Source organism: Amblyomma mixtum, chromosome 1 (genome assembly GCF_055824585.1).
Source record: "Amblyomma mixtum isolate Tamu chromosome 1, ASM5582458v1, whole genome shotgun sequence".
In the NCBI taxonomy this organism is placed as follows: Eukaryota; Metazoa; Arthropoda; class Arachnida; order Ixodida; family Ixodidae; genus Amblyomma; species Amblyomma mixtum.
Window position 1 is genome coordinate 136,533,566 of NC_143012.1, and position 15,373 is coordinate 136,548,938.

Sequence of the window (15,373 nt, forward strand, 5' to 3'; positions counted from 1 at the left end):
AAAGTAGTTCACACTCCTTGAAAATTGTGGCCAGAGAGCCCGAACACTGAGCGTATCACAGCTTCGACCGCGACTTTCAGTGCTACCACATCTTTTTATCCCACTCTTGGTATTCGTCCAAACAATGACTGGAGTTTGGAGAAGAACGAATGATACGTGGCGGAGTAGTATGGTTTCGCGGACGCACTACTTCAGCAACCTCCGCAGCGTTGCCTGCCGTGTATGAAACGGAGTATAGCGGATGGCGTAGGGCAAAGCTGATCCCCCTGGTGGTGCTGTTTGCAGTGGCCGGTGTGAAGGCGCGGCCGGTGGCGCACACGGGCAACCCCAAGCGCAAGCCAGCCTCCAGGCCACAGCACGACGGAGGTGGGTCTCTGTGCATTGTAGTCCTGCTGCGCGTTGCAGGCCATGCACGAAAGCATTGTGTGCACAGTGGTGTACACAGAAGGGAGAAGGTGCAGGGCCTGCTCTGGTCTGGGTGAATGGTGAGGCTGCCTTTGTGCTTTCCTGTCACTGCGACACTCGGTTGCATTACAGGGGAGTGTCATTAAATTCATTCCTCCATTTCATCAATGTGAAAGCATTTAGTCTGTTGTCCCACAAAAAATTTCTGACTTCTCCGTCACGAAATTCCCTGATTGGTCACGAGGGTTTTGACCATCAGTGGACCCATCATAGGATTGAAGTAGTGCAGCTTGTTGGGCCAGTTGGTGCATGTCACAAAGGAATAGAAAAACCAGCAAAACAGGACGCGTTCCTTGTGTATTTCTTCGCTGTGTGAACACGTCCTGTTTTGCTGGTTTTTCTATTCCTGTGTACCCATCACAGGGCATCGCCAAATTTGGAAAAACTCTGAGCACCCTCGATATTTGTATGTTGGCCCGCCCCCGAAAATTCCCAACAGCCCCCAAAATTTTGGAAGTAGGCCCACCCACAAAATGGTTTATTGGGTGAACTGAGGTGGATTAATGCGATGAATTAGTGCAACCTCCATATGGCAATCCAATGGTAGGTGAACATTGTAGGAGGTGATGACTCCTGCATATCATATAAGGGCAGTGGAATCAGTTCCAATCAGAGTTTTGATGGGAAGACCACAAGAGTTGACATTAGACACTCACAGTAGACACTGTAGTGGCAACCTAAATGCTGTAGCATTTTCTTCTTTACGAACATGGGTATGAAGGCCTCCCGCCAAGTTTTTTCGGAGCCCTTGGCTGTAGTTGGCTCAATTATGTTGAAATTGTGTTGCAATCGTAATGCCTTTTTTTCTTTTTCGCGAGATCTCAAACATGCACATTCGTTATAAATGTTGCTGGCATATTTTATGCCTTTCATACGACCTTGTTTTGTGGCACCAAAATGCATGGTGGGTGCAAACTGCTGGGGTGGGGTACATGAGATCACCAACCGAAATTATTTGCTGTGCTATTGTGCAATCTCGCATCTAATGTGTCTATATGGGAGGTTCTTTGGAAAGTGAAGAGCAATACACACAGACAAGGGAGGGTCCTGACCACCATAAGTAGTGCCACTTGTTTTGTTGCCAACATTAAAATTTCCTGTTGGGGGAGTCAGTAGTTCATCTTGAATTAGAAATGTTATAGCGCAAACAAAGACACAGACAAGAGAGACGAAACACACACATAAGCGCTATTACTGTCAGCTGGCTTTATTCGTCGAAAGCCATACCTTCTATAGGCTGAAGGATCATGACAGAAAAGATGACAAAAAAAACAAGAGTTGTGTCAGAGCTATCAAATTGCGAACGCATGCGCGGGTAGGCAAGGGCATCACACTTCCGTTTATCTTCCCATCGAATCAACAGGTAGCTGCATTAAAACAGTCAATCTCAGCCTGGAACAGAGATAAAGAAGGTTCGCTCATGCACTCGCTGCCAAGTTTTCGTATGTGGTAGGCTTCTAGGCTTATCCGTGCTGTTCTGTCTTTACTCTTACCAAGAATCTTTGTCTCCTCAAACCGGGCCACACATGCTCCACATTTACTTACATGTGCAACAAGATGCTTGTATTGATCGTCTTTCTTTCCTAAATTTAGGGCGTGTTCCCCTAGACAGTCACTGACACAACGTCCAGTTTGGCCTACATAAAACTTTCCACAAGACAAGGGAATGGAATAAACCACTCCAGTGGAACACCTTACGAACACCGTGACCTCCGTACTTTTGGGCCCGGGATACCTCAGTGGTTAGAGTGCTCGTCTGCTGTCCTGGAGGACATGAGTTCACTCCCAACTTCGGTGGCCTCATTTTGATGGAGTCAGAATGTAAGGCTTGCCCCTGTGCTCTGCGATGTCAGCACTCATTAAAAAATCCCAGGTGGTCTTAATAAGTCTGGAGCCATCCACTTTGGCTACCCTCATATAGCCTGTGTGCCACTTGTGGACAGTTCACATTTATTAATCAAATGCATCCTGAATAGCCATTCTGTGTAACAAACAAATTTAGTACAACAAGATATCAGCTGAGAGATGTGATTTCTTGTAGTCACAAGATTGGACGCAAAAAGCATTTAGTCTCAAGCCCCACTGCGGTGGCTCAGTGGTTACAGCGCTCGACTGCTGACCCGAAAGACGCGGGTTCAATCCTGGCCGCGGCGGCCGAATTTCGATGGAGGCGAAATTCTAGAGGCCCATGTGCTGTGCGATGTCAGTGCAAGTTGAAGATCCCCAGGTGGTCGAAATTTCCGGAGCCCTTCACTACGGCGTCCCTCGTAGCCTGAGTCGCTCTGACAATCGCTCCGTCTGTCTTTTTGGATGATGAATGGGTAGACTTCTCAGAAAAATGCATCCACTCAATGCCGAACTGATAACTACATAACACACATGGTCTCTGGGTTGTGATGCCCTATCTGCTGTGGGGATTAGCCTGGGTCACAGTTCTAGGTGAGCTTGCAACGAAGGAGCTTTGAAAAGCGGCATTCGATCCACGCAAGTCTGCTATCTTGAACTAGAGTTGGGTGCAAAGCACGCATTACGTGCAATCGTGGCGAGTCAGCTTCTGGCCCACCCAGCTGCAGTTCACAACAACCTATACATCATAGTCACTAGGCGCATAGGCTGCGACAACTGTCCACAAGCTCTGAACGTGCCATCACAGAAAATTGCGTAACGATCACCGCGGCAGGTGCAAAACTGCAACACAACAGCTTAGTTTTAGCAGAAGTTGTTTGGGCATGGTACCCACTGCAGCGTAGAAGCAGAGAATCATAACGTAAATGCACTGGGATGCACTCTAGCAACACAAAACATAGACATACACAGCTCGAAATGCCATCAAAAGCCGGGCATGCTGCTTAGCTGCGTCCGTCGTTTCGCAACCGGTTATCACACCCCACAGCTCCCCTGCACCACTGCAGTCGGTGCATGTCCTGGAGCACAAACATTATGTATGTGTGCTCTCCGCCGTGGCGGGTGGTCGGTGTCAACCCCGAAATATATCCTTACACTATGCCACTGGGTCAGGCTGGCTATAATGATGCTTAAAACTTGTGGCATGAATGTACGCAGAATTCATTTCATTTTATTTCCTTAAAGGCCTGAGGTATTACATAAGGGGTGGTAACTAATAAAGGAAATGTTCTTGCAACTGTACATAATTTGTTACATTTTCATTGAACTTGGATGAGCAGGTGATGGTGGCAATGTCGCTTGGAAGGCTGTTCCAGTCTGCAGCTGTTCGGGGGAAAAAAGGAATTGGTGAAGGTGACAGTGCGCGAGAGTGGACGGGGCCGCATGAAAATTATGACTGGTGTGGAGTGATATGCGTGCTGGGGGAGGAAGAATATAAGGAGCGGTGCGCATGGGGCTGTTGAAGATTTTATGAAATAAAGATAAGCTGGAAGTGCGACAACGGAGTGATAAGGACGGTAAACTGGATGCCGTTTTCAATGCAAAAACGCTAATGTCAGAAGCATAGGATGCGTGAATAAACCTGGCCGCACACTTTTGGACGGCCTCAAGAGAATTAATGAGATAAGCTTGATGAGGATTCCAAATTGGTGATGCGAATTCCAACTTTGACCTGACGAACAATTTATAGGCGAGTAACTTAACATGTTGAGGAGCGTGATGAAGATGACGTTTTAGGGCACAGATGGTAATGCCAGTCCGTCTTTAGGGAATTCCCACAAATAGAACAGGTTTGAAGTACAGGAGTAGTAGTTACTCTTTAATTATTATACATTTGAATGCGGCTGCATTCATGCTATTGCAGCTGAAGTGAAGTGTTATTACCTGTAACCAGGACGGATAGCAGATGACGGCAGGGCACAGTTGACCAATAGCTCACTCTGGGAACGGTGTTAGTACAGTAGAACCTTGCTGATACGTTTTTTTCTTTTAATTTGTGAAAAACGTCCTGGAGAAAGCAAAATGAGAACCACCTAATTTTGAGACATGCAACGTTTGCATGAGGTGCAAAGTCATTTGTGGATGATTTCACTTCATAGATATGTCAGTTAACATTTCTCGACACAAGGTGTGAACATCTCTTTTTCTTATGGTCACAGAATTAAACTTTACAATGCGTCCAGTCCATCGACGGCAGTGACAAAACTAGCCAGGATCTCTTCTGCTTTGCTTTCAGATGGTTCACCCCATTGCAACGATGCACTGTGGAGAACATGCCATGCCAGCTGGCTGTCACAGTGTTGTTTCTTTTCAAGCTGCGTTCCTCAGAACCAGGCCACTTATACAGTATTGTACAGTCTTTGTCAAAAGTAACCAGGCTGCACGTTTTTCTTCTCAGTCGTATATTAAAGCTATTATGCCGGCCCTCAAGTTCTAAATCTCTGTATGGTAAGAATAACCTCTGTTCTCACCTTCAAAGCACTTTTTAATCTTTAGGGAAGCCATGAGGACTCTGTTATACGAATGAGAAGCAAACCATGTAGCCTGGTTACTTTTGACAAAGACTGTACATCGTTTTCATGAAGACTTGAAATTTCTGCCACCTCAACCACTGGATTGTTTGCACTGAAACTGTGCACAGAGCTTGGGTATTGCAGTAACTTTCATCTCATAGTAAGTTTGACGACGGTACCTACCTAGTTCAGCAGCTGCTAAATGTGAACCTGTACTCAGCTGTGCCGAGATTGAGGGATTGAAAGCTGCCAGCACTGGGCTTTCACCAAAAGGTGATGGTAGCACCATCTGTTGTCTGCACAGAAAAGCACCATGACAGGAAAGGCACCAAGGCAAGCGTTGCAAAGTGCACGAGCCCTTTGATGGCACCACCGCCATTGCCAGCTCTGGCAGCTTTTAGTTCGTTGATCTCGCTGCAAACAGTTATGGGTTTGCATCATGCCTGGCTGAAGCGAGTAAGTACTGTTGTCGAACTTAATACGAAACAAAAGTTGCTGCAATATTCAAGCTCTGTGCGCAGTTTCACGAGAAATGAGTCAGTGGTTACGCGGGAAAATTTTTAGAAGTCTTTATGGTAAAGACATACAATACTTTATGCAAATGCATCATTGTAGAGCTTGTATGCAAGAGGCACTGTGCAGAAGCAGTTTGGTTTTCTGCTCTTCATGTCGCGTCCACGCGGAAACGGCCTGCCAATGAGTTAGCACGCTTAGTGTGCGTGCACTCACGTGTATGTGTTTTTTCTTTAGATGCTTCGCCCCTTTGCACAAGTGCTTAACAGAGAAGCCGTCATGTTGGGTGACTGCTGCCGCTGCATTCCAGCTTTTCATGTTGCATGCTCGCAGTTTCAACCCGTTCATATATTTGCGCTTTTGTGGTTGAACGATAAGAATTTGTAGAAATTTTGAAGGTGGTAGTCGGGAAATCAGGAACTTATTAACCAAAAGAAATATAGTGAACTCAGCAGTACTTTGTTATTACCTGTAATTTTGAGTGCATGAACTGGGAAGTTGTGCCATGGAGCAGGGTCCATGCGGGTTCTTGAAAACATGGAAAAACCGTTGAATATTAATTTGGCTTGGTCAGTCTGGAAGTGGTGGCATTATATCCTTAGCGGTTCTGGCAAAATTGATTCTGCTGAAAAGTTCATTATGAACTGCTGAGACCAGTTCTATGTACTTAGAATTGTGGAGAGTTACACGGTTGTCCATTCTGAGCCAAGGGCATGGGAGCATGTTGCAGGGATTCAGCATGAATAAGCAATTTGCCGCGGAAAATTTCAGAAGCCGCCTTGGTGGCTCAGTGGTTACGGTGCTCGGCTGCTGACCCGAAAGACGTGGGTTCGATCTCGGTCATGGCGGTTTCATTTCGGTGGAGGCAAAATGGTATAACCCATGTAGTATGTGATGTCAGTGCATTATATAGGTCGAAATCAAGAGGAAGAAGTGGGCTTGGGCAGGGCATGTAATGCGCAGGCAAGATAACCGCTGGTCCTTAAGGGTAACGGAGTGGATTCCAAGAGAAGGCAAGCGTAGCAGGGGACGGCAGAAAGTTAAGTTAGGTGGGCGGATGAGATTGAGAAATTTGCGGGGATACGGTGGCCGCAACTGGCAAAGGAGAGGGTTAATTGGAGAGACATGGGAGAGGCCTTTGCCCTGCAGTGAGCGTAGTCAGGCTGATGATGATGATGATGATGGTCGAAACTATCTGAAGCCCTCTATTACGGCGCCCCTCATAGCCTAAGTCACTAGGAGATGTTAAACCCCAGGAAAGGGAAACAAATCTAAATTTGAGAAGAATTTCTTATACATCAAAGCAGATATCTGTGATGCTCTGGACAGAACACATGGCATTCTTTCTGTAGATCACATCACGGCCGTCTGTGGCTTCTGCAAGGAATCATTACTGTGCTGTTTTGCAAGCTCGAAAGAAGGAGGCGGCTGAAAGTGCAAAGAAGCAGCTGTATAGAAAACATTGTCTAGGTGAAGAAGTTTATTTCACGACCAGAAAAAAAAAAAAAGTTGGAAGCATCTTTTCTGGGTTGCTTGGTTTAACTGCTCCTGCAACAAAACAGAAGCTACTAATGACCTGACGTGGGTGACAAAGGCCAACGGGTAGGTGAACACTGCTGAAGAGAAAGCACAAGGCCTTCTCAGTGTCAAAGCTGAGGTGAAAAAAAAAAAAAAAAAGAGGAAACTGACCATTCATGAAAGCTACAACTGAAGAGCAACTTAGCTTGTGTGGTTTTGTTGGAAAAAGTGCCTTGTGCAATTAAAGTTACATTCTTGATGCGTAAAAAATATTGTTTTGTTACGTGGCCGTGTTTTTTCATCCTTGAAGAAAATACTGGTGACTCTTTGAAAGTTCTTGAAAACCCTTGAATTTTGGAGCTTGGAACGAGCATGAACCCTGAGTGAGGTTATATTGTATTCAAGGGAAGCCCGTAGGGTCTAGAAAGGGAAGAGTTATTAAGCATATCCGGCTACATGGCATTGAGTAAACGCTCCCTTATTAAGGCGAAAGCCTTTAATGCCTCATACTGTCATGACCAAGGAATGTTAACAAATGTGTCCGCGTTTCAGCGTCACTACTTAAAAAAAACTGTGTAGAGACTGGGAATCGAACCAGGGCCTTTGTAGATCAGCATTTGAAGTGGAGACACTACCATTCCGCCACGAAGGCTCAGGGTTTGAGCATGAATAAAGGCGCATCACTGATGCATGGGTTACATAAATAAGATAAGAAAAGGAACAAAAATGAAAAATAAAAATAATAATTATGAAAAAAAATAAAGAAAACAAACAGTGCGCCAGGAAATGCTTTCACCTTGCAGCACTTTGGAGAGCGAAAATGCCCCCTGAATTTTCTCAGGGTAGGTGCTGATTACATGCCGTGTCTGTCGCAGAGATGCATGCACAGGAGTAAACAACTTGGCTGTTATGTCATCTCACTGCCTTTTGTTTCCCCCTTGCAAAGGTACTCGAAAACTAGCACCTGCCTGTGCCCAGTTCTGCACCACAAGAAGGCATTTCCCTTCCCCCCTGCCCCTTTGTGGGGAGGAGTGCTGTCGGTTCCTCGGTTGGTGTGTCACAGGCGTCTCCTTTCTCTGTGCGCAGAGATGTTCCGGCTGGACGGATTTGACGAGGACGAGGCAGCTTTCCCATCTTCGGAAGAGGAGGACTCGGACGGTGAGGAAGAGCAGTAGCCACTTTGGCCATTGCACGGGAGTAGCCACATTGGGTAGCCAACCAAAGTGCAGTCTGCAGCAGTCACTGCTGCATCAGATTCAGAGCCCAGGAGAAAGAAGAGGAGGATAGCTTGTGGAAGCAAGGAAGCACTTGTGGGCATGGGAGCAGCAACAAGCAGACATCATCGCTTCTCTTAGCGTACAAGGAAAAAAGCTTACACACCTGCAAAGTGCAGAAAGGCGAAATGTAGGCCAGGTTGCTGTTGCATCTCCGGTGCCCTCTGAAAGACGGTGTCGCACGGCCAGGAATTCAAATAGGTGCTGGGAGTCAACGTCATCGTAGGTGACGTATATGCACCGTAGGATGGACGCATTTGTCTGGGTGGGTGCAGCAGGACAGCAGGTACAGCAGGTCAAGACCAGCGTGGTGGTTCGGTGATGCCTCACAATTGTAATGGCTCGGTGAAAAAATTGGCAGCAAGTGCTGACCACAGAAGAAAAGACTCCAGGAACACCTGTGAAGTGCAGAAAGGCGGAATGTCGGCCATGTTGCTGTTGCTAGCCCGGTCATAGGCAAACTCACCACAGAATGCACTGAAAATCTGTATGATGCAGTGCAACATTACGCTGGACAGAAATGCAGATTAATCACATCCTAGTAGAAATCAAGAGGAAGAAATGGCCTTGGGCAGGGCAGTTTCTTAACTTCCCAGTTAAGAAACTCCCAGTTATCTTAACTGGGAAGTTAAGGTAACTGATGGTCGTTAAGGGTAACAGGCTGGATTCCAAGAGAAGGTAAAGGAGGGGACGGGAGTTAAGTAGGCGAGCGAGATTAAGAAGTTCGTGGGATACGATGGCCGCAGCGGGCATAGTCAAGCTGATGGCGATGATTTTATCCATTTGTTTACTGATGCGGTTGCACTTAAAGTGTAACTTTGTGGACTTCAAAAACACAGTGCTGCACAAGACGAGGGCTGCAGAGAAGGACAGACGGATGCCCACTTTTAGCCATGTCTTCTTGTGCAACATTTTTCAAGTCATGTCACCCACACTGCTACATTGCTGACTGGACAAGCAATTTTTGCAGGCCGTATACTTGTGCTTCAGGCCTTCGCTCTCATGACTGCTTTACATTGCCTAGAGTGTGCACTAGATACTGTGAACACCTTTGCCGTCCCTACCTTGGCCGCTACAAATTTTTTTCTTCTTGTCGTGTACAGTTGTTTTCCTTTGGGACTCACAGAGCGTGCCACGTAGTTTTGTCTTCTTTTTTCTCGCATTCTTGCAACGTTGTAATGTTTTATAGCCTCTGTTTTCATGATGGAATGTGCCGGATGTGTTACCAGCTACTGGGCAGTGCCACTTGGGCCTCGGAGGCTTGTGGCAAGCCTGCACTATAGGTGATAGACATTCATTGCTACCGCTCTGATATTGCTGCCGAGGTTCACCCAGACAAATTTCACAAAATGCTGCTTACTCACATCAGAATGTGACGCACCTGTGCACCACAGTATCTTTACAGAGTTGGTAATCCTTCTTTTTTGCTCCCTCGAATACCGCTACCTTCTTTCAGATTTTTTTTTGTATTCTTAATCTCAGCTGTCTGCATTTTTTAGCTTTTGTTGCGATGTACTGCTGTTGTAGTTTTGTTTTTTTTATATTTTTTTCTGTACCTCAAAAATGGTGTCTGTATTTTAATTTTCTCTCTTTTTCTGCACCTTTGATTTTGAACAAATTGTCATCAAAGTGGTTCGTGTGTCCCCTCTACGTAATACCCTCCCCGGAGGGCCTTTAGCGTATTTGAATAAATAAATAAATAAATTTAACATAGATATGCCGGTTCAGATGTAAAAAAGAATCAAGAATAGCAGCCGAGAAGAAGACAGTACTAAAGCGGCAAGGAGAGATGCACAGCAGGGGATGTCAGTCCAGAGCACGTGTTCTGCTTTAGCCCAGGGATGCTAGCAAGCACAGAGGCAGTGAATGATGATTCCACCGAAAGAGGCGCAAAGTGCGCAGAAGTGTGGCTGGACTCAGCTGCAAGCTTTCCCGGGAAATGAGGACCGTGTTACCCCCGTAATGCCCCATGCATCAAAGGTGATGAAGAGCTTGAAAATGCGAATTCCAGTTTTGCCCACATCAGTGCGTGAATTGCGAGCATATTTCAAGTAACAATCTTCTGCAACGTATTTATCCATACCAGGGCAATGTGTAAGCTTCCAGAGACACTGGAGGTCTGCCGAAAGAAAACTTTGTGCAAAATCTAAGCGTAATGGCAGAACACAACCCAAAATTTGTAGTAGTAATGCTACATTGGCAGGGGATAGAGAAGTTTTGAACTTTGCTCCCGATTTACTGTATGCACCTGGGTATTTGCACGCAGTTTGATGATCTTCGGCATTTGGAAATTATGAAGATTATGTAAAGTCAACTATGCTGTAATTGCCTTTTCCTTGGTAAATCTCCAAGTTTTTCACACTTCTGCGCTGAAATGACCTTATAGTGATGAAATCCCGAAAATTCATGGCTTTCATCTGAGGTTTTCAATGCCCGGGCGTTGCAGGGATAAGGAGTGCAAGTATGTATCAAACACCGCGGCTAAGGTTTCAGTTTCAGTTTATTCACTTTGGATGAGGTTTATACAAAACAAGGTGATAAAAGCATCTGGGCTCTTAGCAAGCTGCTAGTTCGGGCCCATGCAATAAGTGCACAAAATAGCATACCCAGGTGTCAACATAAGAAAGAAAAATATCACACAATATTACACAATATCTAGAAGATATTACACAAAACTGCAATCAACTGAAGCAAGCATATGCAACCTATGAAATGAAGGAAAAGACAACAGAGGACGTTCGTTACCAGCATTGAATAATACATAAATACAGATTCAAGAGTATTAGGTCATTCTATACAAACCAAGTAATACACTTTTTAGTAGACTACATTTCGGCAAGAGATTGAAAGTTAATTTTATAGATAGTGTCCTTTACCAAGAGAGAGAAATTTGGGCTTCTTTTAACCATTACTGGAAGAGCGTTCCAGATTTTTGTACCAGTATATGTTAATAATCGCCTGCTTTATGTGTTGTGAACGGCGGGTAAGTTAAAATTATAATGATGCTCACTTCGTGTGTGCCTTTATTTATTTATTTATTTATTGTACCCTCAAGGCCCGAAGGCATTACAGAGGGGAGTGGGGATACATAAAAAATTCAGGCTAAACAGCAACAAGAAGGAGAGAAAACAAAAATAAACCAGAAATACGTAACAAAGTGAAAACACAGGAAGGCAATGAGATCAGGAATGCAGTGGGGATATGTTAAAACAGTGTGTAGACAGTGAAAGGCAATTTTTATACAGTAATAAACACATACTCAGAAAGAAATACCGTATTTACTCGCATAATAGGCGCACTTTTTTTCCAGAAAATCTGGCTCAAAGTTCGGGGTGCGCCTATTACGCGGGGTAAAATTTCCGGAAATTTTTCGACACGCAAAATTGAACATACCGCATAAACACACTCATGTACGGGCCGCACCCCGTTTTCCCGAAGAAAATATTAAAAAAAAACGATCCGTGTAAGGGCCGCACCGAAACTTTCCACGACCCAAGCGGGAATCGCCTTCGAAATGCACGCGCCGAGGCCTCCGCGATCGGCTCCGGCTGCGCGCAACGGGCGCTTGATCGTGGAGGCCACACACGCGCACAGGAGCTTCCAGACGCCGCCCACGGAGGGCGCCTGAGGCCAAGGTCATCATCATCATCAACGTTTTTCTCCGCCGCAAGCTTTCGCTATCCATATTGCCATCAGCATCACCAGCTCCAGCTTTTTTTGTTGCTATCAAGTGCCGGGATCTGCGGTAGCATTTAAGTTCATCGTGTTTTGTGGCTTTGCCGCCGAGCGTTGCTGTTCTAGCTCGACGGGCAAGCACCTTAATAGCTACATGGCTGGGAGTTTGCTCTCGAACACGGAAAGCGAGCGGCAGGTTGGAAATTCGACGTGGCCGAGAAGTGCGGCAGTTGCGTCTGCGGCGTGCCTAAATTTTCGTACGCGACTCCAAGCGCCGAGGTTTTCGTGGGCCTAAGTCGGGAACGTTTCTGGCTGGAGATGAAGCTTTCTGAACAGACGTTTAAGGTGAGCATCCCTGAAAACTGTGTGCATGTCATTGTACATGCTGTGGGTCCGCAGCAGCTGCAACGGCAGCAGCGCTAGTGAGGACTAGTCGTCAGTTCAGCAAAAACTGTTAAAATAAAGATTGGGGGGCGGGGGGCGGCGAGGCGTCGGCTTGAAATCGTGTAAATACAGTATTGATCACAGTGCAAAGTTCGGGGTGTGCCTATTATGCGCGGAAATTAAAAAAATCTGATTTTTCGCGACCAAACTAGGGGTGCACCTATTATGCGAGTAAATACGGTATTAAGGACTTTACGAAATGCAATATTATCAGAAATACCTGCGATGTCGTAGGGAAGGTGATTCCAGCTGACACAAGTTCGCGGTATAAAGATGGTGGAGGGAAACGGGTTATTACTTGACAGAATTTTATGCCCAGCACAAGCTGTTTTGTAATCACGTGCGACTGTGAATGGCATAATCTTCAGTTTTTTTTTGGATTTGGGCAGGAGCCGCTCCTGCCCGACTCTGGTGCACAGATACCTCCTCCTCCCGAGTGAGACTCGGGAGAGGGTACGAACACGGAGGAATTAGAGCGCGTGTTCGCTGACGCAAAGCCTGTTTCTCGGAAACATGGGACAGGAGCGGATCTGGGGAAGAGGGGAAGGTAGTGGGATGTCTGATGTGTCAAGGTGTGTCATTTCATCCACATGAATATTATGGGGATCCTGGGCATGGCTGTGAATCCTGTGTATACGCACAGGACAGGGGCATTTTGTGCAAAGTTGGTGCATGGATTGAGTAACTTGGAATGTGTGCTGGACAGCCTTAAGTTGCTTAAGGGCAGCAAGGGAGTCGTCGTGAATGGGAACGATGTCTAGAATAGCAGTGTGTAGAGCAGTGTGTGCGTGCGTGCGTGCAGATGGCGCCGGTGGTGGTGGCAGCAGCAGCAGCAGTGCCCTGGATGAGCCTGCCGTGCGCCACTGTGCCTACTCCCTGCCCGTGGACATGCCCGGGTGGCGGCCCCGGGACGACGACCACGAGGTAAGCCCCCCCCCCCCTCCAGTCTTGCTCGCATGGCTTGCTGCCTGCACCGGATCGGTCCCCTCGCACAGCGTGTCAGCATTTCAGGGCCTTGAGGACTGACAACACGCTTGTCGTGTGAAAGCACTTCAATGATTCATTTTTAATGCTTACCATAGAAGTATCTCTGTTTCAGACCTGAGAACACGAGCTGGGCTCCCGTTGCTAGAAATGCGCTATAAACTACACCACCTACTAATGATGTACAATATTGTCAACTACCATGCCCAAATAAGTTTTCACACTTACATGCACTTCAACGAATCCAGGAAAACGAGAGGCAAGCACAGCAAAGCAATTGTAATGCCATAGGTTAAAACTAACACCTACCATTCATCATTCTTTCCTCCAACCATAGCCCCGTCGCGGTGGCTCAGTGGTTACGGCGCTTGGCTGCTGACCCAAAATACACGGGTTCGATCCCGGTAGCAGCGGCCGAATTTCGATGTAGGCGAAATTCTAGAGGCCCGTGTGCTGTGCAATGTCAGTGCACGTTAAAGAACCCCAGGTGGTCGAAATTCCCGGAGCCCTTCACTACGGCGTCCCTCATAGCCTGAGTTGCTTTGGGACGTTAAACCCTAATAAACCAAACCAAACCTTACAGCCTAACAAAGTTGTCTCTTAGTTTAGTTGGTATAGCATACCAAATTTTGAAAGTGCAATACAAAGGATGGCAGAACTGGACAAGATAAGCGCTTTTCCTGTCCATTTATGTCGTCCTTCAGAGTTCTTGCGGTCTCATTCTAAGTGGAATTATCGCTTAGGTGAGTGCACAGTAGCGTGGTTTTACTGTAGTAGGCAGCGACGTGGACAACGTGATTAGCGTATGCAGTTTTCTTGGGCAGAGTGTGGCCTTTGTCCCACAATCTGCTAATCTCTGCAAATAGAGTGGGTGGCTAAGGCTACCAGGGGGCTCTTATCTTCGGGTGGAATTAGTGGCACTGGTAGTCATGGTGCCATTTTTTTTCTCTCTTGCTGAGGAATGTGCACGCTGACGTAGTGCCTTACATGTGCTTGCAAGGGTGGAAGAGCGGGCTAGTTGGTAGCTCATCTTGGGGAAAAACACAGCGCACTCCTCTAAGACAAGGACGAAGGAAGACAATACAGCGCTGACTTCAACTGATTATTTTATTGTGGAGCGACATATATAAATGTTCGAAGAGTGGGCGGGAAGACATGGGTAACAGCTGCTGAGTTTGCACGCGACCGAAAGATAACATACTAAAGTTGAAAAGACACATGATGGCAAGGGTGATCCTTGGAGGCAACAAAAAATGGAAACTAAACATGATGAAATTTTAAGACAAGTGGAGAGGCGATTAAAAGGATGACGCTTAAAAGGGATGACACGAACAGGCAGTACAAGAGAAACAAAAAACACTGCGAGATGACAAGTGAACAGAATGCACTAAAAGGCCAGAAAGACCATTAAAAATAGGAAGAAATTTAAAAGCGATAAAAGAACCAAAAGGTGCATTAAAAGCAGAAGACTGAAAACAACCTTGTCCAAAAAGTAAAAAAGGCTAACGGACGTATTTCGGAATCCTGCACAGTAAAGTTACTCTGTGCCTGGCTCAAATAGGTTGTGCAAACACATCATGTGCTGTTCTCCCCCCCTTTCTTTTTTCTGCAGTTTGCCGTGGATCACGACCGAATCGGTGCTGACATCGAGGCCCTTGCGCGCAGTGTGTGCGATGGCACCGAGATGTTTGGGGATCTGCCTCGGCCCCGGCTGAACTCGATGCAGAGGCCCCTGTTCTGACTTAGAAGAGTGCCATGCTTCCCACCCGAGCGAGCATTGCTCTGGCCTCGGGTGCAGCCTTATTAAGTGTTATATTGTGTGCAAATAAGAAACTATCTCCACTTTCTCATCCATGTTTCTTCTTGACTGCAAACAAGCGAGCCCCATTAGTACATGAAGAGCCACGGAAATAGTCGAAGAGACACTGAGGACTAACTACCGTATTTACTCGCATAGGTCGGCCACAAATATAGGTTGACCCCTATACACTGGGCTCACCGAGAAATAAAAAAAAAATTATTCGAATATAAGTCGACCCATGTCTTTTGAAAAACATGCACATACGACGTAGGGGAAGCGCA

The 15,373-nt window shown here is 46.3% G+C and overlaps 1 protein-coding gene across 1 annotated transcript in view; it reads left to right on the forward strand.

Annotated features, from left to right (window-relative positions):
- The window catches only part of LOC149367689 (uncharacterized), a 40,217-nt gene extending 25,076 nt beyond the window's left edge, over positions 1–15,141 (forward strand). Inside the window, exons 7-10 of the mRNA XM_089556905.1 lie at positions 286–366; positions 8,001–8,072; positions 13,110–13,231; positions 14,904–15,141. Of these exons, the coding sequence (XP_089413031.1) occupies positions 286–366; positions 8,001–8,072; positions 13,110–13,231; positions 14,904–15,032 (404 nt within the window). The 3' untranslated portion in view covers positions 15,033–15,141. The remainder of the gene's footprint in view (positions 1–285; positions 367–8,000; positions 8,073–13,109; positions 13,232–14,903) is intronic.
- Positions 15,142–15,373: the final 232 nt, after the last annotated feature.